The sequence below is a fragment of the Haemaphysalis longicornis genome, unplaced genomic scaffold, assembly GCF_048455015.1.
Source record: "Haemaphysalis longicornis isolate Haplotype H1 unplaced genomic scaffold, Haemaphysalis longicornis Haplotype H1 scaffold_3, whole genome shotgun sequence".
NCBI classification, from domain to species: domain Eukaryota; kingdom Metazoa; phylum Arthropoda; class Arachnida; order Ixodida; family Ixodidae; genus Haemaphysalis; species Haemaphysalis longicornis.
This window is the reverse complement of record NW_027526335.1, coordinates 89,212,888-89,240,592: the sequence shown is the minus strand read 5'-3', so window position 1 is coordinate 89,240,592 and position 27,705 is coordinate 89,212,888. Positions and strand designations below refer to the sequence as shown.

The 27,705-nt window shown below is 47.9% G+C and overlaps 1 protein-coding gene across 3 annotated transcripts in view; it reads right to left on the bottom strand.

Moving 5' to 3' along the window:
• LOC144174818 (glycoprotein 3-alpha-L-fucosyltransferase A-like) overlaps positions 1–27,705 on the bottom strand; it is a 115,129-nt gene that overhangs the window by 13,645 nt on the left and 73,779 nt on the right. For all 3 annotated transcript variants that reach the window (XM_077703724.1, XM_077703722.1, XM_077703725.1), the window contains exons 2-3: positions 2,458–2,553; positions 1,228–1,482 (exon numbers count right to left, since the gene is read on the bottom strand). In XM_077703724.1, the coding sequence (XP_077559850.1) occupies positions 1,228–1,437 (210 nt within the window). In that variant the 5' untranslated portion in view covers positions 1,438–1,482; positions 2,458–2,553. The remainder of the gene's footprint in view (positions 1–1,227; positions 1,483–2,457; positions 2,554–27,705) is intronic.

Genomic DNA, 27,705 nt, shown 5'->3' with positions numbered 1-27,705 from the left:
TACTCAATCCTTCTCTCTGTTTCCAACGCTAGGCTCTACAGAGTCCACACCACCAAAGTCCTGCAACGCGATATTAAAGGTTCTCCTATTGTCGATTGAACGTATCACCCACCGAGAATAACGCCTGAGATAATCGCTAGAGCATTCGCGCCATTCTGCCCTCCTCCTGCGAATCTCCCAGCCTTACGCCACCGCTTAGCAGTCTCCCAAACACGACTAAAGCGCTAAGTTGGGCGAGTTCGTTACTAACTAAGGAATTCATCGTACTAGCGATCATTAACACAGAGGCAAAGCTAGAGAGGAGACGAAACACACGCTAGATATAGCGTGTCTTTGGTTCCCCTTTAGCTTTGTCCCTGTGCTAATGTTTGCTAGTACAGCAGAATCTAGATAAACGGAAATCGGTTAAACGGAATTGCCACTTAATTAAGCGGAACAGTAGCCTGAAAGTTGGTTGCTTTTGTGTTCAGATAACGTAAAAAAAAAAAACTCTCGATAATCGGAACTAAAATTTCCACGTCACCGTGTAAACGGAACCAGAAATGGAACTTTTTGTGAAACCCATTGGCTTATGAGAATCAGCTTTTTATGGTTCCGGCTGTTTCGTTTTTGTTTTTTGTTTTCCTCCACATTTCTTGGCCTCGTTAGCATCGCCTCGTTAGTGGTCAGCAGTGTTTGTGCAACGAATGCAACATCGCAGTTCTTGTTCCAGTCGTTCGGTCTCGATTCAAGACTCCGAGGTTACAGGGGTCACTTCCTGCCGCCTCGTTCCTGCCATCGTGGTGCTATTCGCGCTTCATTACCGCGTTGCCATCTTCTAAATTCGGTAACTCGGAAGAACTCGCGAAGTTGAGGCCTCTAGCCTCCGTGAAGATGTAGTTGCAAGGACTCAACCAAAAATAATCGATGCATTTTGTAGTGCACAGAGACTCATTTATTGCCAAATAAACTTTGTGAATGCTGTGCCTAAACCTCTTGTAGTTTTTAGCTTTCTGAAAAAACTCTCAGCTACATTCACCTTCTAGTGCTTAGAGTTCCGTGAAATCGTATTAAGAGTGTGTATGCACATAAATTTGCAGCTTCACAGATCTCAGTAAACGAAACTCCTGTTAAACGGAACCAATTTTTTTGTTCCCTTGAAGTTCCGTTTATCGAAAGTCTGCTGTACGATGAATTCCTAGACACGACTCTCCACGCCAGCTCTCATCCATTCCGGTGTATACCGACCGCTTTGCTGCGCTCTGCGTTGTCCTTCGGCGCCAGCGGCTGCTCGGCGTGCAGACCGATGGCGTTGAGAGCATCATCTCCGGCCCGGGGGTCCGTAGCGGCGGGTCCCCCCTGGTGCTCCCGGAGGCCGACCAGTAGCACGGTGCAGCAGCTGAGGCCCGCGGCCCAGGCCAGCAGCCTCCGCAGCCGGAGCTTCTTGGCCGGGAACATGCTACGCCATGGCCACTCAGCACCCCAGCAATGCTGCTGCTGCACCTGCGACGACGCCATGCAGACGAGGCATTGGCACGCGAGCGGACGCCGCAGTGGAACGGGCCCCGAACAACAGCTGCTGCTGGTGAACTCGAAGCTGGGAGATCGCGAAACCTCCTCCGCACGGCACGAGAGATGTGAGCGAAGGTACGCGCGGGACAGGTGGTGACGTATCCGCCGACGGTGATACGTGTCGGAGCTGCGGGGATTTATTAGAGTACGCCGTCCCGCATCCGTCAGCTGGGTCACAGCGAACAACGCGGCTGGGAATCCGGCACAACGTTTCGCTAGCGGTTGGACTGACACTGGCTCTCATGCAAGAAGAGTTGATTTTACAGAAATTCTTTTTTGTGTGCGGTCCTGCTGGGCATTCACAAAGCGGCGTTAGGAACAAAGGTCGCAGGTATGAATTACGAGAATTTAAAAGGACCCCCTGATTCGTAACAGTACATGGGAAGGTTGTTTTACGCAAGCGCAGCTATGCAGGCTGAACAGTAATACTTGCTAGCCTCAGTAGACCATATTCAAGTAGCGTGCAAGCGGACACATGGTGGTCCCGGATGACAAAATCACCCCCGTCAAGTTTGCCGACAGCCCAGCTCGCTCGACATACTTTAGGATTATAATCAGGCCTTGTTGGAACTCGTAAGTATTAAACTCACATTTCTTCCATTTTATTGTTGCAAGGAAGTTCAATGCGTTTATTTTGCTACAAGCGAAGGTATTTCGACACAGTTGCAACTAACTCGATCGCCTAACAAAAGGTAAAGAATTTTAAATTTCCTTTAGAGCGTAGCTCGAAATTAGCGAGTATTTGCGACATCCTGTGCGTCGAGGGATACCCCTCGTGGTACCGATCGATGCAAAGCGGGCCTTGAGACTTTGAATACGCAGAGAACGAATGTCTGTGTCCACGAAGTATTCGCTCTCGTCAACTCTGTGCATGCGACAGGTCGAAGGACACGGCGTGTTCCTCACCTTGAGAGACGACCGGCGTGCCGGAACCCATGCGGGAGGCCTGCTACTACCGTGGCTTCCAGGAGGCCGGAACCAGTGCCATTGCGAACTCCTTTGCTGCAAAGAGGAAAAAGGAACAAAGAGCGAACAGTTATAACGTCTCCAATTACGCGCTACTAACATACCAAAACCTTGAAAAATCTTGAAATCCTGAATCTTGACGACGGGACGGAGGACTAGAAAACACGTAGGACACAGCCAACGCCCGTCTGTTTTCGTGTTTTCAAGCCCTTCGTCTCTTTTGTTTTTTGCGCTGTGCGATTTTTTTTTTCAACTCCAGGAACCAACTAAATCCCACCACAGTCCTGTAACATCCGATTATTTCACCAAAACGTAGCGCAAAATCAGGGCGACGGTCAGATACACGCACCCACACACTCATACCAAAACACGTCGGCTGTTAAGGCAAATGAAGCTTGTGTCGTTGCGGAGAATATCCTGAATCTTGACGACGGGACGGAGGACTAGAAAACACGTAGGACACAGCCAACGCCCGCCTGTTTTCGTGTTTTCAAGCCCTTCGTCTCTTTTGTTTTTTTGCGCTTTGCGATTTTTTTTCAACTCCAGGAACCAACTAAATCCCACCACAGTCCTATAACATCCGATTATTTCAACAAAACTTACCGCAAAATCAAAGCGACAGTCAGATACACGCACGCACACACTCATACCAAAACACGTCGGCTGTTAAGGCAAAGGATGCTTGTGTCGTTGCGGAGACATCGTTGAAATGTACGGGCCAAAGTTGTACGTGGATTGTGTGGAGCGCTCCGAAGTGGATCGATATGGATTTAGACTGCATGGAGATCTTTGGCGTTCTCCGGAGTCTTGCCGCACAGGCGTTCGTTTTTAGCCTCCGTGAAAAGCAAAAATCGCCGAGAATTTTTTCCCGTGACGTCATATAGTGCTTCTGAGGCGGCTTATTCACATAGCAACCTCAACAGTAGGCGAAGACGTATATTCAGTTTGAGGCTTCCAAACGTACAGAGTGGACACGCGCTCAGTTTTGCGCTGCCAACTCGCCCGAATAGTTCAGAGTGTGCAGCGAAATGAAGAGAGCCGTCCCACACGCGAAGCTATTTCCTTTTTCTAGTCCTTACAAGGAGAGCGCAGAGAAAAGTTTCGAGAAGAGAGAAAAGAAGAAAAAAAAAAGGGAAAATTTACGCCGCACAAACATCAATGTCCCGCCCAAAGTTGCATACATTTTTGCGCTACAGCACTGTCCCAAAGTTCAGTTCATTTAACGCACGCTTCTTACAACGTGGTTTAGTGTTAAATAAAAGAACGTCTGTATTAAATCATAGTGTATTTCTCAACATGGCTGGTTGGTCATGGACGCCAAGCAGCTCTCCCTCACAAAGGGCTGACGTTTATGTTATCCCGATTCACGTCAGCTCTCGAGCATTTTTTTTTCTTAAGAGCGCTTGACACGCTCCGCCGAAAACACGACGATGTCTTTCAGGACACAGCTCCGGAAAGGGACATTTGATAAAACATGCGCAACGGCAGTTGGTCGACCTTCCATCTTTCCTTACAAACCAGTGGTAAAGCTGTATTTACCCCAGTAATAAGTAGAGCACCACGGTAAAAGCATGAACGACTCTTGATACAAATGAAAAGTCGCAAACGACACGACTTTAACTCTTGTACGTCTTGAACGCGCGTTTTCATAACAGGAACACCGTCGTTTGCGACTTGTATGGGCACAGGAGATGTAGTCACAGCGAAGATAAAGGCTTGCTGCACTCTACACATCCAACGAACCCTGTTAGCGGTAGCGCGCTTTACAATTCACTTTTTTTAAGTTTCACACGTTAATCTCGAAATACTCACGCTAAAATCAACGCGATCACATCGACGAGTCACACTGATTCTACCCATGACAGAAGATTTTCGCACAGCGAACCCACGACCTTTGTGCATTTCGAATATTCAAGCACCGGAAAATCATTAAACGCGACATAATGTGTTTTAGGTACTATTGTGAAACCGCTGCCGAAAATCATAGCACCGACGCGTTCGTGGCACTGCCGGGCACTGCAGCTCGCGCAAACGGGAACGAAACCGGAAAACAGGAGAATAAAAATTTCCTTCCGGTCTCAGCCAATAGCAATACTAGTGGGTCTGTTCTCGGCTATCATTGGTTCCCAGAAAGATCGACTCCCTAAAAACACGTATACACACGCGGTAAAAGGCGCACGTCTGGACCGACTGCATGTCACACGTGTAGAACCTGCGTGCAGGCCTGTTGTCGATTGGGAGATGTCGTGCCCCGACGCTGTCTTCGGCAAATAGCGCCGCCGTACAGAGTCATCAAGGTACCGTCGACCTGCGAATGCTCCTCGGGGAGGGCTCGATGGTCGCGCAAAAACATCCGCGCGTGCCAGCAAACTTAACGTTTTCCCCGTGCTCTCCACGGCAAACAGAGCGTATACTTGCAGCTGGTCGGGTTTCTCTGTTTGGGGAAGGAAGCGATGTTTGACCGGGCTGGTGCTCATTTCCGGGGAAGTACTATAGGGGAATAGGGAATTCCACTGGGAAATTTGCGCGCGCATGGGAGCAACAGAGAACGGTAAGGTGTTGTTAGAAGGCAATCTCTCCTGTCTCCGTAGTATCACCAACGCATACCTGACCTAAACGAAAACATCTCCGACCGCTTGTACGCACGTCACGGCATTCCAATCGCCATTGCATTAAAAACGGTAGTCGCGGAACAAGGACTAGAATTTCGACCGTGTCCCTATAGAAGTATTTGGCGGTTGAGCTGACACGTATACCCGTTCCGTAACTCAATACGCCATTGTCCTTATTAAAAAGCGGGTTCGTGATCCCGCTTTTCGAACGGGAATGCTGTGCGCCATTTGCTGCTCCCGTTATAGCGCAGGGAACATTGGGAAAAGAAGCGAGCGCGCATGCGCGTCTGTGTGAATGTACCCCGTTAACTTTTTCCATGTTTTAACAATGTGAGCGAGAAACGCGTCCAGTGTGCGAAGCCCAGTAACAATGTGAGCGAGAAACGCGTCCAGTGTGCGAAGCCCAGCCGAGTCGGCAGTGCAGACGAGGACGCCTCTTTGTTGCTTGCATAAAAGTTTCGTGTGCAGCGCTGCGCCGCCTCATTCGGCGGTCTCTGCTCGCTGCTGTAGGTGCAGTGTGCGAGTCTGATGGCGTTGGTGCAGGCACAAACGGAGCAGGGCAATGAGCTGATTGCGCGGCGATACGCCGTACCGACAACGCGGAACAGCAACGACAGAGGCGGACTCGTCTGGCTGTCTCCGCTCGCTGCTGTATAGGTAAAGTGTAAAGATGTATACCTCAACCCGAAAGAAACTGTGTGCTGCGTGATTGTCTGTTGATTTCTGTTTGAATAACTAAGAATAACCAAGAGCAGCACTCCACTCTCGCGCTAATCTCAAATTCACCACGCGAGACGACGCCATACTGTTTACCCATTCTTTGGTGAAGTAATTAACCGTGATTTCTCTGTTTTTCTTTTATGTTATTCTTTCATTCTGGAATAGTCTTTCGGCAGAACTAAAATCTTCATCATTTTTTTCCTTCAAACACATGCTAAAAACGTTTTTGTTTCATTGACTAAGTTTCCTGAACTCAGCTAGATTGTATGTATAGTGCAAGTGTCTAGTTTAAGAATTGTTTTTGCTGCCAACCTTTTTTACCTTGGTTGAATTAGTATTGTGCTAATAATGTGCAGCACTTATTTTTCCTCCACATTTTGTTTAACCGAGTCCTTCGCTTTTTCTTATTGTACTTTAGCGCTCCCTAAGCTGTGTTCATTCCCTTAAGTTACTTGTTCTTAGTTACTGTATGTTTGGTTTTGCTGCTTTCTGTGTATTCTTTATTTTGTAATAATTAATCAAGGGTCCCGTTTCAGTCTGTTGACTATGGGACCCTTGTCTGTATTCTAACTTGAATGTATTTTAACACTGTCGGAAATAATAAAGAACTCAAATTCAAATTCAATAGAATGTCGGCGCTTTAGCCACCTCATTTCAGTCAGTGCATACAATCAAGAAATCTTACCAATGCTGCCCGAGCGCAAAACTTGAAGTAGCTGGAATGGTATGTATACGTCTTTTCCGTAGGGGAAATGAAGAGGTTGCTTTTGGTATATTGTGCTTATCCGCATAGCTATTCGGTGCGGATTAACATAAGCAATATTTGGAAAAAAAAAATCGAAAAACGTTTCGTGGGAACTTAAGCATCCTCTTAAGATGACAGAATGCGTGAGCATCGTTTCTCGTTATTAAGTTGTGGAAGCACGCGGGTGGGTGGGGATGTTGACATTTTCGCCGGTGGGAATTGGCGATGGAGATGGGGCCAACATTAAACACCCAGGAATGCGACGGGGTCACGTTACAAAGTAATGCCACCAGTCATGCTTTCAGCGCTTGCAGCAAAGGAAGATTAGGAGGAGGCGAACGAAGGCGAGAGAAACGATCGAAGAAGTGTTGCCGTGCTAATCACCAACGGCTCGTCTGCTCCTATTGTGACTCCCATTTTGAGGAACGCGCAATTCGCAGCCGCATGGGAACTGTTGAATCGGCCGTAAACTTCTGGCGGCTGCTGTAATCGTCCCTGGCGAATTCACCTAAGTGGGTGTGTTGTTACGCCGGCGCCGCCATTGGGTACTTTGGCGAGTGTTTTCGGGCTACATGTCGCAGCTTTGCTGACAGGTTTTGCAGCCATTGGAATTTCGTTAACAAGCTCCGGCTTCGTGGATCTGGGAACGCCGCTTATTTAGAGCGAAAAGTTGGGAAAGTTGGTACTGGCATAACTTGTGCATATTTACTGGCGCTATAGAAGACGAGAGCACAAAAGAAGACTGCGGCCGATATAGGCGCCTGTCCCGGTCGAAATCTTCTGTGAACTTGCCTTTTTTGCTCTAGGAAATAATTAGGACGCCGTTTTTTTTTTTTTTTTAGTCGATGGAGCCAGGCACCGGCTAAAGCAGTGGCCTTCAATCATAAATGCGTTGTGCACTCCTTTTGGTGTTGGAAAAGAGATTAAAAGAGCCGCCAATAGTGAATTAATGCAGAGACGTTGACAGGTGGCAAAATTCGCATTATTTCTCGTTGGGTCTAAAGTTGGCCGCACACTGATTTGGTGAACGCCATTTCTTTGGATTTTTTTGGCGCGGGAAAGTAGCCAACCTATTACGAGCTCAAAGCAACAAAAAAATATATATAAATAAAACGCGCCACGTGGTGATGACTTCTTTACGTGGCCATCAGTGTTTATCAGTATGAAAAAGGGAGACGGAATCTTGTGCAGGGTTCCGCAGACCTCCGTAACATATTTTCAGGCACCTTGTTGTCCACAAATCCACATTTTTGAACAAGTGACTCAAGGAACATTAGAGGCATCGCCACATCGGTCAATTCTCAACGTTCCTAAGGAGAGAATGAAAAGAGAAAAAAAAAATTGGCTCCAATCTGTGCTTCGAAGGTGGTTGGAAAGCAAAGCTTTAAACGACACCAACAACAATTGCCCATGCGACGTCACTTGAATTCACGCACGTGGCTCTACAAAGAGTGAAACCAGACATTCTGCCAGCCGTTACTTGGAATTCGCGGTGGCGGCGTCCCGAACGCAGTAGTAGCGTCGGCCACGGCCGGGCTAGAGCGACGTACGACGCCGCCGCTGTAGGCCGGCCGTGAGTCGGAAGTGAGAGAAAACAGAGGAGCGCCTTTCGAAGGGTGAGACAGCGGAATCTAGCCATCCTGATGTGCTAGTTAGGGGCTACACCACCGAGCGACACAAGCGCAGACATCGAAACGATTCGTCATGGGAGCTTAGTGATTCCCATTTATACCGATTTAAACTAGTTTAGTAAGTTTGAAAATTGAGAGAAAGCTGAGGGAACTTTTATAATCGCTATTTATCAGGACCAGTTGCTACTTTCGCCTTTTGTAACACCTCTTAAAACCCAACCGAATTGGTATTCACCAATTTATAAAACGCAGTCTCATTCCTGACAAGCAGCGCGCAAAAGGTGGCGTTTCTCTAGCGGCCAGATGTCTGTAAGTGGTATCTACATTTGGTTTTCCCGCCCTGGAAACCAATCCGTAGTGCCATTTTGCCGTACCACCATATAATTCCGTCGGGTCCGGGTTACCCAGGAGATGTTGCCGAACAAGTTAATCAAGCCGGGCGAAGGAAGCGCGCAATGGACGCGAAGCTGCGCCAAAACAGGCCCAAAACAACCGTCGCTAAAGCAGACGACAAAGCCGACGGAATGGTGCTGCCGACGCGACCACCGAGGCTGCGTTCCAATTCGCGGACAGCTCGGTAGACAGCTTACGAAGCAGTCTAACTAGACGTCTAAAGGAAGAAAATTGGAACGGCGCCGCGGACCCAAACGCAACACCAACGCAGACGACAGCCTAGTAGCAGACATGTTAAGAAACGCGAGCCGCAGATTTCGTAAATAATATTACCGTTAATATTACAAATAATACGTAATATAAAAATTAAACAAAATCATCTTTACCACTAGTAAACTATACTAAATATTCCAATAAAAGAACAAGCTAGTTTGTAACAACATTAATACGTAAAAAGGTGGCGCTGGCGTCACTTGATAGTTTGGACAAAAAGGTAGCCTGCATCGTTGTTGACTTCGATGCTGTCTCCGGGAAGCAGTCTTCGTTGACAGCTTCCTTCGAATTGGAACGCGGCTTAACATGGCGTACTGTCCGCGAACACGGCAACGAAGCTGTCTAAAGGGTGAATCGGAACGCACCCCGAGGCAACTCCGGCACGCGAGGAATGCTGATGATGATGATTGATCATTGCTATTGGTCTCCCCTTTGAAGCGGGGTGATGACATGTCATCTTACCAAAAAGGACTAATATACCTATGTTTTATACTCTTGGTTTAATACTAGCGCTGCTTAGGGCAGGCACAAAAAGCTTATTAGGCACAAAATACTTTTTTTTCTGTTACAGGTGGTAACTGTCCTAGGCAATATTCCCCTCTCTGCTTTTCGTCCACCAGCATTCTAATCTTCTTTTCGTCCCCTCGACAGCCTTGAAGTTAACTTCCTCTGTGCTACCCCTAAATCCTAGGGCTTCTGGAAGCCGAATATTTCCCTCGTGTAGATTTGGATGGATACCCTCGCATTCAGACACTATGTGCCACATAGTTTCCGTTTCTTTTCCGCAGACCACGCATACCCCGTCATTTTGTGAATACTTCCCCACAAAGCTCTCAGTTCGCAAGCAACCTGGTCTAGCCTCAAAAAGCAAAGCACTGCCCTGGGAATTATCGTAGAAATTTTCCTTTCTGATGTTCAATTTCTCAGCCCGTGCCGCGGGGGCTAGACAACAGAAAAACCACATCTGGACTTGTTATCGCGAATAACGCGTGATGCGGCAGGTGAATTCTAGAATTAAGAAAATGGCGCCTTGCAACGAGTTGCGCCGGAACATGGGCGGTGCCGGCGGCTCCCGCTCTGCAAGCGTAAACCTGCGACGCACCGGCGCGCCGGCGTTTGCTTGTGCTGCTCTGTCGTTTTGAGTCTCTAGTAAGTTTGGTTTGGTTTTGCGGCGCATTCCATTCACAATGGGCCGAATTTTATCTCTGACGCGCGGTGTAAACTGGGGCTGCTAGTTTGGATTAACTGCTGTCAACACTGACGTGGCCGAATTAGCGGGAGTTTTCCTGCGTTTAATATACACAGCGTTGTGCCATGAGCCGGGCGTCCGTTCGAATTAACTGTAAGTTCGAATTAACGGAGTTCGAATCAAAGAGCTTATACCGTAATAACTCAAAGACGGTTGCGTCTGATCATGCTCTTGCAGGTAGTCATGTTCTGTTAGTTAAGCGAAATCTTGCTGTTCGGAATTTTCTTGTGAGATTTGGAAAAGTAACTATATAATAACGCCAACAATTTAGGTTTCAAACATTAGGAAAGGACGTATTTTTAAAGGATCCCAGCGATGCCATTATTTAGTCCAGTACTCACTATCGGTTTTAACGCTTAACGCCAATGCAGCTCTTTGGAGCATTTGAGCTTAATTCTTTTATGTGTATGGCTCATGCAAACCTCATACTTTGCGTTAGGGACGCGTGAAATCGGAATTATCTGGGGAAGCTGTTTGGCATAGGCTGTTGTAGAGACCCAGCACCAGATTCGGGCGTTGGTCGACCCTCGAATCAAGTTAGCGTTGTGTTCCCCGCCTTGCGTCAAGAAAACATGAAAGAAGAGGAGGGAGAAATGCGAACGAATATGCCGAGAGGTTATCCAGACTAAGAGCCCGGATCCTACTCGGCACTGTGGATTGGGTGTCAGTGGATGAAAAGAGAGGGCAGGAGAAAAAGGGGGGATAGGAGCGGGGACGCGCACACAGTTTAGCCCATTTGTGGGCAAGTCTAGCTTTGGTTGACAGCGACCACGATGTCAAACTGAAGCGTTTTCAGGCTACTATAAGCTAAGGAAGACATGCGCGATTGGCAAAAAAAAATGCAAAGTTGTTGAAGGGGATAAATATTCAGTCATTTTTGTTACTTTGGCAATGCGGACGATTGTTCAAAAATTCCTCCATGTGGCACAGAAAATATTTTAGAGTATACTCTAAAATAAAGTAACAGTTGTGGGTCTAGGCAAGGTCTCATCCTGGCAGACCCGGGAAAAGGAGGGGGGGGGGGGGGCGTAGCTGTTTAGTATACTCTTGAGAGGGCGTGTGGTCTGTAAAGTATTTTATCTCCGACATTTATTTGTCATGCCAGACTAGCTGGGAATTGTAAGAACGATACTCTTTTAGCGTCCACAATACTTCCAAGAATGCAAATAAGAGTTGAAGGAAAAATTCTGCTAGAAAGTCACGTTCGTTTCCTCGCGCCAGTGCGAAAGTTCTTCACTTGCGCACGTTGCGGTTATAGCCTCGAAATTAAAGTATCACATTGCGTGCAGGCGTTGGTATGAAACGTGCTAAAAAAAGGCACGATAACAGGAAACCCCATGCGACAGCCGCTAGCGTGCATAAGGAGTAGCGTGCCTGTAAAAGTAAACTATTAAAACTGCAGTAAGAACAACTATATTTTTAACTCTTCATGTAGTGATACCAACGCTGCCCGATAAACTCTGCAAAACTCTCTCGAGCTTTGCACACCATAAAATATTTAATGTTTTTTGCGTTTTGCACTTACTGTTTCCTCACCCAAAGTTACCTATCTGCTTTGTTAAGGGCGCTTCCTTCAACCGTTCAACATATTTGCACGAAGAGCGGAGATTCGTCTCCGACAGTGAACGTATCGGTGACTGTAGCTGTTTGAGCGATTATGGTTATCCAACGCGATATTTCATTCAAGGAATGAAGCGAAATACAATTTTTCTGTCACTCCTCAAGAAATGTGAGTTTTTCTGTCACTTCTGACTCCGTCTGCAGCACCGCTTTCAGAAGAGGACACGCCGCGCGCGCACGCTGAGACCATACAATAACCCCACTCAAAGTACACCTTCGCGCTATGAAAGGGGATATGAAAGGGTGATGCGCGCAACAGCGGCATCAATTGCTGTGCGCCTTACTCACAAAGGTCCTCTCCCCGCGCACGGCCCTCATTCACCGTAACCAAATTTTGCCCGATAAGTACTTTTCGTTTTCTTCGGTCACCTTTTCTCCGTCTTGGACGTCTGCTACCGCTGCTGTGTCACGCGCGGTTCTGACAGGCAAAGATCATCGGTTCCCTTTTCATTCCACTTTTCCCGCCGCCAATTACTGCATACCGCTCCTTTCTTCCTGCGCCACACCATGAAGGATCAATCTTCTTTGCTGCATTGAAGTGGCGCGCGGTTTTACTTCGTAGGAGGATAAACATCTTTATTGTTGTCTTCAGGAGGTGAAGTCAGTCCAGGACCCCATATGCCTTGTCAGCCGTTATGGCCCGCTGAACCAGCCGAAGCTGGTCGGACAGGCATGAGCTGGACAGGGCCCGCCTCCAGAGCTCGGGAGATTTGAACGGATTCGAGTGTCGGGCAAGACATGGGGACAACGCACGCGTTTGTCGTCCCCCGCTTAGCTTACCCGAGGGGCATTGGCGTAGGCAGGACGATGCAAAATTGACACTTCCTCTGCTCCAAGCCACTCCAGCACGCCTGCCTCTCCCCACCCTCTTCCTCTCCCCAGAGAATAAAACAGGTGGCCAAAGGGAAAGTGTGCCGAAGTGAGGAGACGGGGAGCAGCTTTTTCGGGCATGCAACAAAACGAGGGGGGAAGGGGGTGGGGTAGCCTATAACAGCTGCACTGTAAAAACGTCAGCAGCAACAAAATCCTGTGCCTTATTGCTAACATCGGTGTATCGTTTGAAGAATGGACAACACATCTTAACGCGACAGAAACGTTGGGCAAATTTGAAGACAAGTGGAAGTTTTCCCTCGAATTAAAAAATGACCCTTGTATTTGAATGACGGCGTTTAATTCGCGACAGCCAGAAGACCACACTTCTACGAAAATTTTAGCACGGCGTTTGAAACTTCGCAGCACGAGAGGACAATCACTCTGCTCACACGGCAATCACGTGGCGCTTTAAGGAATCCCTAGGCGGCTATTTTAAACCCCTGACAACACCCCTATAACGACTGCGGAACTTTCTAAGAGCGAGTCGCGAACAGCAATCTTCTTTCATGAGTGCGGCGAGTGGCGTAGACTTTCAGATAGCCGCGTATTTAGTGATAGCCATGCAATACTTGGTGGCCTTGGCCTATAAAAACGGTAGTGGGCGTACAGTTGCGGCGCCCGCAGCAGTGCCGGTATCACGATACGCAGACGCAATATACCGCTACCCTGTCCTTCATTTTGGGTGCACATTCGTTGGTGGGCTCCAGAAACTTAACACGGCCTGATTTCCTCGCTCTAGAGGACATTTTTTGAAAGGGCCATGAAGACAAAATACAGCTTTGTTCAGTTTGAAAGAACCAGCCTTTAGAAACACACAGGTCCATCACAGACACGAAAGACATTTTAACCAAAAGTAAGCGCAAGAAATATTTTTAGAAAATTCAAATTTCCATTTTTAGTGACGCAATAAGGGTCAGCACTTAACAGACAGTGGGGCTCTTCGATTTACGTGCTCGGACTCACCGCGGACTCCCCGAGAAGCAGTCCGGCATTCGATTTTCCCTTTAATTCCGATGGCTTCGGGGAATCCTCAGACTCCGTGTACCTCTATTCGTGTCCCCCCCCCCTCCCCCTCCCCCTCCCCTCCCCTCTCTCTCTCTCTTTCTCTCTCCCTCTCTCTCTCTCCCTCCCCCCTCCCCCTCTCTCTCTCTCTCCCTCTCTCTCTCCCTCTCCCTCTCCCTCTCTCTCCGTTATTTGGGATAAGTTTGGGAGACAACGGGTACATTGTTATTGGGCCAAAGCAGTCTTTTCAGTGAAACTAACGTGTGTTTTGTTTCATGACCCATTTAAAGCTCAAGCGAATGATTTCGTGGAGCAGCGTCGTCGGGAATGGACTGTAGAGCGAAGCGTTCTAATCCCCATCACACTAACTATCAACTTACCCCTCACTGCTGCCAACTGCTCTGTACGAATGACCCAGTAATAACAAAGGAAGCGAGGCGGTGCGCGAAAGACCGGCAGCAATAACCGCACAGGCAAAAGAGTTCATCGGACCCATTCCCGACTGGCGACATGGCCAGCGGTGACTGACGTGACTGACGCGACACGCTGGAGGAGGAAGCCTTGAACAAAGCAGCGCACAATGGCCGAAAGAGACAAACCGCGTCCTTCCCGCACGACACCGCTTTCTTTTTTTCGATGCCGGACATCTTGCTCAGTCACGCGTCCCAAAGCGGGTGCAAAATGGCTTTCGGAAGCGCTTTGTGCAAAACACCCAAATGTCGCCGCCGCGGCATGCTCGACGGCTCTTTCCGGTCCGCTCGCCCCCCACACAGAGGGAGAGATGACTAAAAAAGACAAATGCATCTTGCACGACGTGACATCCTGCCTCTGAGCTCCCAGTTGCGTGTTTGGATACGCTGGGTGCAGGTCCTGCTGCGTTCAACGGCTCCGGGGTCGTTTGTGGCCAAAGACAACAGACAAGACAAATAGTGCGCCGTTTTTATTATCCTTTTTTTAGAGACTGCCCCCTGCCGTCATTACTGGTGAGAGAGCCCCGCATGTTGCGTTGAAGGGAGTACATTTGACTGGCGACAGTGGACTGCTATGACTCGGTTGCTGGCTTTTTTTTTTTTAAGAGAGGAGAAAGGGTGCGACACTAATGGCGCATTCAGCCTTGAGACAAAGGTGTCGCACAATCGGGCTCCGAGGATAGTGAGAACGAGGCTTTGTGCCATTGTGGCCTACAAAAGGCAGTCGCCGCCAAAAGCGAGCAGATCCTTGCAACCGCCCACACATACGGGCAAACCAAAGGGAAATAGTGCGGAAGGGTATACGCTGACACGCGGCCGGTGGGGACTTCCCCAGTTTACAACGGACGAACTTGCACAGGGAACTAGGCTTTATTCAATTAAGTTAATTTGCTTACGTCTGGCGGCGTACAGCGCCCCCACTGAGCTGCCTGTAGGTGACAGCTGTTGGAAATGAACTGAACAACGGTTGTTCAGTGGTCCTCATTCACCAAGCTGACATGTTAAAGGAGCGCTGACACAAAATTTTAAAACTCAGATAACGATGTAAAAGGTTTCTTTTGTATGTGAAGATACACTGCAAAATGTTTAAACCGTAACCGTTCAGTATAACATATTTGAAGTTGATTTTAATTTTACGCGCACGCGAAAGGTCAGAACGGATGCCCTTTCGACATCGGCATCAGCATGGCGTCACGTGCGCCCCGCCCCAAACTGCCGACTTCAGGGCTCCCGTGACGTAGGCAAGGCGGCTTGCTGCTGTTGGTGCGCTCTGTTCCGCTTTGTGTACACGTCACAGCTTTTGTGACCGACGTCATGACTCGTGCTGCCCGGGCGCGTGCAACCACGGCCAGTCTGCCGACGCGCGCATGCGCGCGTCCAGACCAGCCGTGGTGCGGCTGTCATGCCGGCCGCCTCGGTTTTCGCTTCACCGAAACCGAAACTGACACGAATAAACGAAGCTGCAAGAAATTATTTGCGCTGAGGTCAACCATCTAATGTGCCATTGTATGATTAGTAAGCTTGGCAGGCAGCCATAGCAGCGAAGAAAAAAAAAACGTAACAAACATTTTGTCTCAGTAATCCCATGTTTAAGAAGTACTGACACGAAATTTCAAATCTGGCATAACTATGTAAAAGTCTTCCTTTGTAAATAGATATATCTCCCAGCAAGTTTCAACAGTAACCGTTCAGTATAACATTTTAAATCTATTTTAATCTTTCCGCACACGAGAAAGTTCAGAACGGATACTCTTTCGCAATCGGCATCAGCCTTACGCCGTCTGCTCCTCCTGGCCCCAAACTGCCCAAGTGAGGGCTATACCGTGACGTGGCCAACGCGGCGTCTGCAATTGGCGCGCGCTGTTCCTCCGTGTGTAACACGTCACGGTTTTGGGACTGACGTCATGCTGCCCGGCGCGTGGAGATGGTGGAGACTGGTGTCTCTAGATAAGGTTACAAAGTATCGGCACCCTTTTCTCCCATTGTTGTGTGCCGACGCCGTGATCATTGCTTAGTTCGCGCGCGTGGCGCTTGTTTACACTGCGACGGTTCATGGGCGTCACAATTTTGTTGTCTATGCGTGTTCTGTCGGTCAACTGTAGTAGTCTCCTGCTCTGCGGCTGTGCGCGACTGTCGTCGTTCCGAATGCGAATCACAGATAATGCGCTTCGCAGCATTTTAGCTGCAGAAGTCTGAAGATGCCGTTTTCTTGTGTCTTCGGCAGTTTTGTGTACAAATGGCCTCGTCCAACTTCCAAGTTAGCGGTGAGGCCACAGAAGCGGCAATCTGGCAGCACTGATAAACAACAGAATGGCCCCCGTTGCTCACTTGCGTGCCTGGGTGACGGCACTCCGCATCTTGTCTAGTGACACTAGTGGAGACCACAAAGTGGAAGCCATGGCCGGTCTAGGCGCGCACGCGCGAGCCCTCGCGCGTTCACCCCGGCAGTGGTGCAACGAGAACGGTGACGTCATGAGCGTCCTCCTGTCACGGCGGCCGCCTCGGTTATGGTGGCCACCGTACCTCGGTGTTCGTTTAGTCGAAACCGAAACTGACAGGGAATAAACGAAGCTGCAAGTAATTATTTACGCTGCGATAGAACATCTAACGTGCTATTGTATGATTAGTGGGCTTGTAGGCACCCATACCAGCTATGAAAACGTAACAAACATTTCGTGTCAGTACTCCCTCGTTAACGGAAGCCTCCAGCGTTTCAGTAAAAAAAAATATGAGGTGCGCTGTCTTCCTCCTTTTGTGTTTGACTCCACTGCGGAAATTTCATTGAGCCTAGATATACAACGGATGCTCGTTTAACGATGCTCATACCTCAATGTTCTCTGTGCACTGACGTTACACAAATGATCGGGCGGCAATCATGCCTGCGGTGCGTTTCTATACAAGTGAAATCCACATAGCGTATACACTGGCCTCTTTGGCGGTCTGAATTTTTACCTGAAGGTTTTTGGTGTATCGCTAGTGTTAATTGAGCTTCAGTGCATCGACTTGTGTCGCGTATGCATTTTCGTCCACAGTGGCAAGAACCCCGAGTATCCGCATGTTTATATGTAATAAAAAAAAAGCTTAAGAAAGCCTCGCCTAACGCGCTAAGGCTTCTGTTTATCGAAACCACTTTGTTTAGCTTGCTTAACCCCGATGAGATTTCAGTGCGTGGAAACAATTTATTCGTTTTATTGAACGCTTACTTTTCTCGCTCAAGTTTTCTGTGGTGCCTGCAGAGATCTCACTGCACTGCGCCATTTTTTTTTTTTTGCGCCCAGTGTGGCCCCGACCTATAACAATGCTTTAAGTTGCACGAGATTAACAGCGTGCGTAACTAAAACTGTGTAGTCTACCGAAGAAAGCCGTCTGGCGGGACGCCACCCAAAGCCGTCTCGCCTAACAACAATATTTCCACTCTCGATATGCAAGACCAGTCGCTGTAAATAACTCGCCTTATCTGTACGCATCAACTTCTTGAACATCATCGCCATCATCTTCATCCCGTCATCAACTGGCGTAGCAAGTTAGGCATTTTAGCCCAGCTAACATCGCCAGACTTCATTAAAGATCGCTCTCTCTCTCTCTCTAGATATGCAAATTTTGCACGCACAAAGCTATGAAAGCTGACCCTCAACTTTGTTCGGGATTGCCGCTAGAAGTTTGTCCTTACGCCACGTCCGCACACTTTCACCGAGAAATTGTCCGCGCCGGAGGCCCCTACAACAGCAAGTTTTTCATTCACTTTTTTCCCCGTTTGCCACCGGCTTTCTTTCCCCTGCGTTTCGCTCCCCGCGGGAAACGACCCAGAACGATCTTACCGTATGTAGCGCGAACATATCTGTGCAGTGCTTTTTTTTTTCTCTCTCTCTCTATTGGTCTTTACGGCCGGCCCACCCATAAAATACTAGCGGAAGTGTTGAAGACAACCTTAGTGAAGACGTCCGCCTTCGTTCACCTCAGCGACGTAACCCTAGCACAAGGCTTTTTTTTTTTTCTTCCGCCCTTCGCTATTTCGCGCTATCTTTTGTCACGGTGCTTCCGCGCGCTAGCGCCACTTTCGTTCCGGATTGCGACTCGGCTCCCTTCTTGGCGCACGCGTAACGGGCCGCGGCCGCTAACGAAGCCATTCTTCCGGGACACGATACAGCGGCAGTCCTTCCGTGGCACATCTGGAGCCGACGCGCACTTTCGGCCATCCATTAGTTTTCCCGTGCCAAGGGCAGGCGCGGAAAAAGCGCGCCTGTATAAGCTCTTCACGCCTGGTCGATTAGTTAGTCCTGTTAGGCGGGAAGCTAGCGCTTCTCCTGGAAACAGCGAAAAAGGGGAAAACACGAACGAAGTCAGCTAGAATAAGCTACAGCGGATGGGGTATAACGCGCGTCGGGCTCGGAGGTGTAGAAGTCGGGGAAACAACGGCCGCTTTCGGACTATGGCGAGCGTGAGGAGCCCTAATTACTTCAGTCAGGAAGAAGCGTTCGACCGGCGAACTTTGCCACCTTCCCGCTGGGTGCCATCGGGTGGGACACTATGTAATATGGTATTCACATAAAAGTTTAGCGGGCGATTTCTTCTCTTGGCAACACTGATTTAAACCGCCACGACAGTGCCCACCGTGTCTGCGCATGCGTCCGCATCTCGCATAAACAAAAATAAGGAATGAAGCTCACACTAACGCATAAGACTAAGGTAGCGAAGCTGTACGCAACCTTCACGACCATCACGGCAGTTTACGTGCACGATTGCAGCCGATTTGCTTCTTCGCTGCCGCAACAAGGCTTTACTCTTTCATTTTTACTATAAGGGTGAGCTTCCTTCATTTTCTTTTTTTTTTTTTTTTTTTTGTGAAGTGATCATAATTGGACATCACCTTGGAGGGGCGTACGCTATGACGTGTCTTTCTCGTTCCCAGCAAGTGTTATCACGATTACGGCGAACGCTGGATTTTTTTTTTCTTTTTGCTAATCTTCGCAAATCCTTTTAAGTGGGTACACTCGCTTTGGCCAATCTTGGCCAATCTCTCTTAGTGGTATGCTCAGCATTCTTGACCAATCTCTCTAAGTGGGTATTATCTTCATTTTCTTGGTATTTTTAACTGCGGACACGAAAAATAACGATTTGCTCAACAGCTTCGCCGTTAAAAAAACAAAAATAAGCAGGCCCCGGCGTCCGTTGTCTACGGAGTTACCACCCGATTCTCGGCCGTGGTGTCAAAGGGAACTGATATGGATGATAGTAGCAGTGTTATCGTGTAGTGATGCTGTACTTGCCCTAGAGAACTCCGCGCCACCACTGGCGATTGGTGCCGCAGTTGCGAAAGGAAGCGGCGCGACGCACGAAATGCTTACGCCTGTGAGCTCAGAGATCAGCACATGTGCGCCCGCACCTTGCCTATACGGCAGAGTCGTTCAGTACAAAAGCCAAATAACGCATCCGAAGAAATTGCGAAGGCTCACGCGCACGCCGATTGAGATACGACGGCACCGTAGCAGTGCATGCGCGCTAACGTTGGTGCGCGAATTGTTAGCTTTGAGACTACCGACATGTATCGGAAAGCGGTAGAAAGGGAAGGAGAGCTCGCCGACAGGTGCGCAATCAGTGGCCGATACCAAAACACGGCAGCTGACGACAATCAGGTGGCCTGTACCGACGCCTTCACTCCTGTCTTACGACAGGTAGGCTGTAGGGCGCTGCGCGAAACAGTAGTTGACGCAGAGGTAATGCTTTTGAGCTCGCTGGGACGGCCTCATGCGTACACGGGCGTTTTTGCTTTTCGCCTCCATCATAAAAGCGGCGCCGGGAATCGAACCCACGTCCTCGTGCTCAGCAGCGCAACGCCTTAGCCACTGAGCCACCGCGGCGGGGACTGGGTCCCACCTAACATTGCACCGGGTTCCACCTGGTATTGCACTGGGTTCCACCTGGTACTTCACTGGGGGTCATATGGTATACAAAACAAAGATATGTAGCATATCCATTTTAAGAAAGGCGGAGTTATTTCAAAAAAGAAAACCTACCTCTCAGCAAATGTTTGAAAACGCTGGGGAGATAGTTAGTGCTGAACAAAGGAAACGACCCTAAAGTTTTAAATGAATACTTGAAGCATTATAAAGCCTTTCTGTATTTCAAGAAAAGCAGCGATCTTGAGTACACGTGTATGCCTTTGTACAGTTTATACGGCGAACGACTCGCACTGCTCTCTATTTTAAAAAGCTACGGCTTAAAGACTTCGATATTGTGAGCTCATTTCTCAAGCTACAATGTTCCTTGGAATTGTGAAAATACGCACATGCCTTGAAAGGAACTGCAGCAGAAGTACGCGAGTACTTCGTGTGTTGGTACGTCGTCCGTTGTACTGCGTGTGTTTGTGTACCGGAATCCGCGGCCATGGCGTTAGAGCCTGAAGGACTTGTAAGGCCATGTATAGAAGTAATTTGACTAGAAGCCTTATTCAAGGAGGCTTGTAGAGAAAACCACAAGTCGTTCTGTGCTGCAATATGGTGCATCTTTTTCTGGTCCCTGTTGCATTTTGCGAAAGAAAACTGGGTTGACAAGGCGCCCAGTTTCGCGTTATTTGTAAACAGAGAGAGAGAGAGAGAGAGAGAGAGAGAGAGAGAGAGAGAGAGAGAGAGAGAGAGAGAGAGAGAGAGAGAGAGAGAGCTTCAATGAACAGTGAAGAGGTTAGCCTCACAAGCGGCGGGGCTTGCTACTTCAGATGGGGTTGAACATAGTCAGGCGAAAAAAGAAAAGAAAAGGGGAAGAAGTACGCGGCAACAATGAATAAGAGGGAGAAGAAAACGAAATCAGTTCGGAACATTGAAAAAATTTGCAGCACTAGGACAAAAAAAATCTGAGGATTTATCCCGAGCCAGACAAAAGAATTAAGAGAGCCTTTGTACCTCGCGCCGCGTCAGCGTGATTTTGCCACGGACCAAGAAGGATCACAAAATACCCTACGGTATTATAAAGCAATGCATTTTATGAAGCAGGAGAATTACTGAGAGAAAAGCCTCGAGGTGCTTTTAATCTTCACCGGTGCAGACCACGATCCTTGCGCTGAACCGGTCATCTCGTGTCTTCCATTTCCTCATAAATCGTCATCGGTTAATGTCATACGCCGGCAACGTTCCTTCTTACCTCTCTTTGCGAAAGGAGCCGTAACTCTGAACCATGGCCGGTCACACCCTCCCCAGCGAATGCGTGTCAGTCGTTTTCCTGTATGCATCGGAAAGCGGGTAGACTCGCGCCCTACCCTTGAAATCGATTGATTGATTGTAGGGTTTAACGCACCGACGCAACGCAGGCGATGAGGCGCGCCGTAGTGGAGGGCTCAGGATTAATTTTGACCAGCTGGTGATCTTTAAAGTGCGCCGAAATCTCGCACACACGGGCGTTTTTGCTTTTCGCCTCCATCGAAAAGCGGCCGCCGTGGCCGGGATTCGAACCCGCATCCTCGTGCTCAGCCCTTGAAATCGCTTAGACGGATAAGTGCTGCAGCAGCTTGTAAAATACAAAATCTACATTATTCTACATCTACAAAACCGTGGGACAGTTTCTCGTATTCCCCGAGGGCAGACCCTCCACGACACGTACGACGACGCGATCCCAGGCACAAATAACGGTGGTTCCTAGCAGCGAGATGACGGCAGCAATGCACGTGGCACGTACCAAGCGCCTATATAAGCACGCTGCAAATGTAAACAACCTCAAATAACCGGAGATAAACCACACACAACCCACAATTTTGTCAGTGAACTTTAAAATGCTTTAAAATGCCGGGCAATAAAACACAAGGTCGCACGGCTCTGCCAATCGTGCCCAATGAAATACGGGCACTTTTCAGAGTGAGGACGCTATTTACCTGAATTGTTAATGTTCTCTTATTGATATACGAGGCGTTCTTTTTTTTTTCGAAATGAGCCAGTGTTCAGCTAAAACGAATTTGATAAAAAGCGGAAGTTTGTTTTAGTAGCTAAATGCAACAGTGTCAAAGCTATTATATTGACACCGGGCACAGATTATTTGAAAAGACATCACAGGACATTCCAAGGAAAGGCCCCAAGGCGAAGAGGACAATTCGCTTGAAGGGGCCTGTGTTGGCCAATCGCCACTACCATCTCAGCCAACCGTTGACGAAGGAGAAGCGTCGATACGGGTTTGGAGCGCGCGATCCGCCTAGATCTCCGAGCTGCGACTTTCTGCTACAGCCACTGCTTGCAAATAATTTTAAATAAATTAGTTAAGTGCACAACTTGCGAATAGCCTGCCGTTCTCTGCTGCGTAACAACATGATATGTTTTACATATCTCAAGTAGGGGAAGTTTACTGCCACAAGTACTTAAAAAGTATGCGGTGAATTTGAGCAATACAGAGATCGCAAATTTGGATTTGGCTCTTATTGGATTGAAACACTCAAGTTGATGCGGCATTCTTATGAACACTTTATTTAAACTGACTTTCAAGAATGGCGAGATGGAATTTTGGCGGAAAAGGCATTGAAAATATGTAACAGGGCTTCAAGGACAGTGGAATCATACATGAAGAAAAGGTGAGTCCTCGTGGCACCATTGGCAGCTCTTTTCAAATTCTTCCGTATGATAACTTTCCTGGGCACGCCTAAAGACACTCACAAAGCAAACACTCTTAGTTGCCTTGCTATAAATTTCCGAAACGCTTCACAAGAAGGCTGCTCTTATCCTCTTCTGCACCTTAATAGAGTGGTTCGTACCCTCAGATTGGGGTGAGGGAGGGGGGCAGATTTGCCAGGGCCATTTAGTTACTGAGAAGGTAAATATGGGAGTAAAAATAATCCGTAGGGACGGGGGAGACGAGATTAAATGATTTCACATCTCTCACTTTCATTTCGTTCACTTATTATGTTCACTTTGTCATTGGCGTCTGGCGACAAATCTTTCACCGATTTCCCAATCGCCGTTTGAATTGGTGATAAGAGCCAGCTCCGAAAAATCAGAAAAAAAAAATCCAACGAAAACACGAAAAAACCCACGCCTGTTTCGTGGTTGAAAACATGTCCGAAACAGTCCGAACAGTCGAGCCAAAAGAAAACTCCCATTGGGCAAATGGATTTGGCTCATTTTTGATACGGACTACGGTCTTAGTGCACGTTTGCGGGGTGTTATCTTACCTCTGTGGGGAAAAGTAGCCGAGTTTTCTTGTCACTGCAATTTTATCTAACTTTGTTACGGCTTGTGGATCTGGCTCATTCGAAAAAAGAAAAATCGCGACGTATGTTCTAACGCACACGAAGTCAAAGCGTTCACCTTGCAGGTACTCTTGGGCCACTCCTACCGACCCTTGCCTTATGGGGAGTTTCCCGCTCGGGTGAATTACTAACAAATTAATGGAGGTGCCATTCTAATCCACAAAAAGCATACAGGGTATGTTCGGCATCATTCTGTAACCCACATGAACACTTAATTTTGATCACGTCCCGAACATAAGTTCATGGCGGAAAGGAAATTGAATGGCGGCCTTTCCCCCTGCCCAACTGCTATACATTCATTTTATCAGATTTACATGATATATTATATTTGCGCGAACTTAAACATTTCTAACAAAGCCGAAAGGAAAGAATAATATTCGCTACGCCAGAAAGACATTCCAATTCTTTTTCATGCAAATAATAGTAAGATTCGATTGAATCTTATGTATTCCCTTAACAAGAGCATTTGAGCGTAGCAAAACGGTAAAAACATAAAACGCTAGAAGTTGTCAGTAGAAATTCAACTATAAGCCACGCTTCTGACTCGTGCACAGCCTCCGTCGAATTTTTAGAAACCACCCGACTGACCATCATAGCTCAATAACATCAACAAGGGGACGTCCGTAAAAGTAAATTTACTCCTTTAGGGTTGCCTTAGTTGGTCGCAGTATAAAGTCACGTGAAGCGGTTGTGACTATTTACTGAACTTCGTTCTAATGGTGCTCAAAATTGGCCATCCAGACGGATACAGGTGCTTAACGTCCCTTCAGTAGCTCTGCATTCCGGCAGACCGCATTGTCTGTAATTTTTTTACAGCGTAAAAAATTACAGCCAATTTACAGCGTAAAAAAAGATTTGGCAGCCTTCACTGCCAAATCTTCGCATCCAGGTGGGCTTCTGTTAAGAATCGTTCCACAGGAGCTCTAAATAGGCTAAAAGAAAAAAAAAAAAAACTCAGTTTTCCATTACTGCAATAGGCAGTTCTGCGAAAGATATCGAGAAGTCCCTTCCTAGCATAGCATATTTATTTTTACTGAGTTTCGCCAACTCCTGCAAGGATAAAATTTGCTTAAAATCTTTAACCATTCGCGTCTGCAGTGGCAAATCTTAACCCCCTGCTGACAAAGTACTCCTGGCCATCGAAAAGATATCTCTGCGGAACAGGCGGGGCTGATGCTAGCATTTCGAGGTGGTGTATCGTGCTTCCTGTATTTGGTTTGGAAATGTGACTTAAGCATATCGGAGTATGGTAAGAAGCCCAACCACCCGCAACCTTGACTGCCCGTCTTCAGCGAAAAAAAAAAAAAATCGGACTCGTAATCACTAGACACGATAACACCGCATCTATGATAGTTTGCCGACAACGTAAAATATTTTCAGTGTCGTCATGACACGCGTCCGTTGTGGACTTTGGAGTGGGTGACTGGCAGCTTGGAAACCTTCGGCGTCAGCTTCAAGAAAAGCTTTTTCGCGCACGGAGTCGACAAGCACCGTGGCCTGATCCTGAAAGACGGCAAGTCTTTGCCACGTGCAGCTGCAACACATGCTGCCGGCGTCAGCCTTTCGACTAAGCGGCTTTAGCGGATGTAGGACCGAACGAAAAAGCACGCCGAAGGGTTCTCTCCCCCACCCTCTTCCCGGCATTATCTCGCTAGCGTTTCCTTTGCGCGCGACGAGGAAGCGTCAGCATGTCAGCAGAGAGCCATGTACGACTCTGGCTGCGCGACAAAAAAAGGCAAAACCACAAATGGAAGAAAAGCAGTAAACATCCGTGTTGGCTACCCGTAAAAAGAAAGCGTAAAAAACTGAAGATGCGACAGAAACAACAAAGTGGGTTCTTTTTTCTTTTTTCTTTTGACTGGCGATATTTGTCTACGAACTATTCCGGACCCGCAACGTAGCTGCGGGACAGAAAGAACACTACGGCCCTTTCATGAGAGTTTCAATGTGATTCATGGCCTGTCGGGCGGTCTGTAAGAGACAGTTGGTCACGGAGAAGCAATTGGGCGGCAGTCATGAATCAGAAAGGAACGCACGGCCGCACTAGGTAAACGAAACAATTGCGCGGTTGCGTTTCGTTTCCTTGGTTATTTCAAGTCGAACTTTGAATTGACGGTTCATTCTACGGGTCTGAATTAGAGCGAACGAAGCTCTGAATGGAAGTGATTGCGAAGGAAACGTATCTTTTGTTCCCTAAGCAGTATGATTGCCATCACGTGAATGAAATAGAAGAACTGGCACACGCGAACGCACGCAAGAAAAAAAAAAAAAAAAGGGGGGGGGGGGGGGGGAACCCAATGAAGTCCTTCAAAAAAGGTGTCCCGACGCTTTGAGGCCGGCTTGGGCTTTGATTCATCATGAGGTGATTGTTACGGCGTTTTCGGAACACGATATGTCACTACGTGAAGATTGAGCCGAGCTCGCGATGTCGGGAGCACGGTTAGAGCTTCGTTCGCCTGCGCACGACCGTGCTAAGGCACTTAACTCACACAGGAACCGTTATGGCAAACCTGCACTTTTTCGGAGTGCAGAAATCTACTTCCGCTGGGGGTTCGCTTTCGAGATCTCTAATTGTCTAAGTGATCCAAATGAACTGAACGGGACCACGCTGAGACTTTACGTGAAATCCTGTTCATTTATCGTCATTGAACAGACACATACAAATTAATTTTCAGGCTTGATAAGAGGCTGTACTTATTTGGAGTTTCTCGCTACGGGAAGAAGAAGTGAATGAATGCGATTGATTGATTGATTGATTGATGGGTTTAACACTCCGACGCTTCACAGGCGATGAAGCGCGCCGTAGTGGCGGGCTCCGGATTAATTTTGACCGTCTGGGGATCTTTAACGTGCGCCGTATCAAGCGTTTTCACTTTTCGCCTCCATCAGAAAAGCTGCCGCCGCGGCCGAGAACGGAGTGAATGAATGCAAGAACAGTAACACAGCGCATGGGACATTTGCCTCCCTACATATATGGCCCTTAAAAGTCGTTCTACGCTTCGCGCTGTACGTTTAGTATTTGGCTTGAATGTAAAGTTAAAAAAAAAAACAAAAAAAAAACGTCTATACATATACCACCAGCGTGTTTTGATGGAAAGGACACACACGCCTTATCCGAATGGGCGCAACAATACGAATGCCAACATCGTAAAAATTTCTGGCCTTTTCGAGGCATGGGCGTTACGCTACGACCGTTTTGGCGTAGGTTCGGAGCGTATAACAGCTTCCTTGCTTTTCCGCATTTTAATTTTGGTTTAATAAGGACTGGTAATCCCAACTGAATACGTGACCCCGCACGCAACTTTCACAAATTTAGCTACGTAGTGCTTTGTTTATTCAGCTACAGTTTTATTTAGCTGTAAGTTTAGCTAAAGCTCAATTTGTTAGACGACACACTTCGCGAGCTCTCACGAGGATGTTTGCACTCTGCCGCATCAACGTGGTGACACGGCAGTCGTGCAAAAGCTGCGTCAATACCCGACCTTTTTTTATTTACTTCCGACCACAACATAGCTGCGAACGCGCTTGTCAGAGGCGACGAAGGGGAACAAAGCGATGCTAAAGCAAACAAACAAAAAAGAAAACGTTTCCAGGTCCCTGTGCTTACGATCTCCAAGTCCCGTAGATTTTTTTTTGTAAGGTATAAATGCACACACCAGGGGCGGTATTCTCGTGTTTTGTCCATTTCGTGTCCGTTTCAAAAGTGTCCGTTTTGAGCCAGCCCTGATTGGCTAAAAGCGAACACCCGGATGTGACGCCATACAAGCACGGCGGAGCTATGAGCCGCGGCTTCTCGGAGCAGGCGATTTTCCGTCGCCTTGTTGCTGGTTCGCTGGTGTTGCAATAAATGCATAAAGTATAGTTTAAAATAGGTTTAGTCGTTTGAAATGTGTTTGCAAGAAGAAGTGCGCAAAATTCAACCCAAAGCCCGCCTACAATTGGAGGTACGTCACAATAAAACGGATGCAAAACGGACAAACACGAGATTAACGCCCCAGTGCTCTCCACGACTCTGATCCAATCACGCTTTGCCTAAACGTTCCCTGTTTATGCAGGAACGGCTTGGTTATCTGAAATGAGCAAGGACGGCGTTGGACCGAGGCGTCATTGGGAAACCAGTGCTCCTCGGGGTGCATATTGTCTGAACAAACTTCCGCCTGCGCGAGAGATTAATTTATCGCTCTTTCGTTTCCCCGCTGTCTCGGCCACTGGCAGGCGGCCAAGACAAATGGGGAAAGAAGGCTTTTACGAGAGGCTTAGCGTTTGTTTTCACCAGAGGCTTAGCCTCTTGCATGAAAAGCTAGAGGATGATAGTATAAGCGAAAGCCGGGGGGCGACGCCGAATGAAGTGAGACTCGCAGACGACTTTATTGTTCCGGG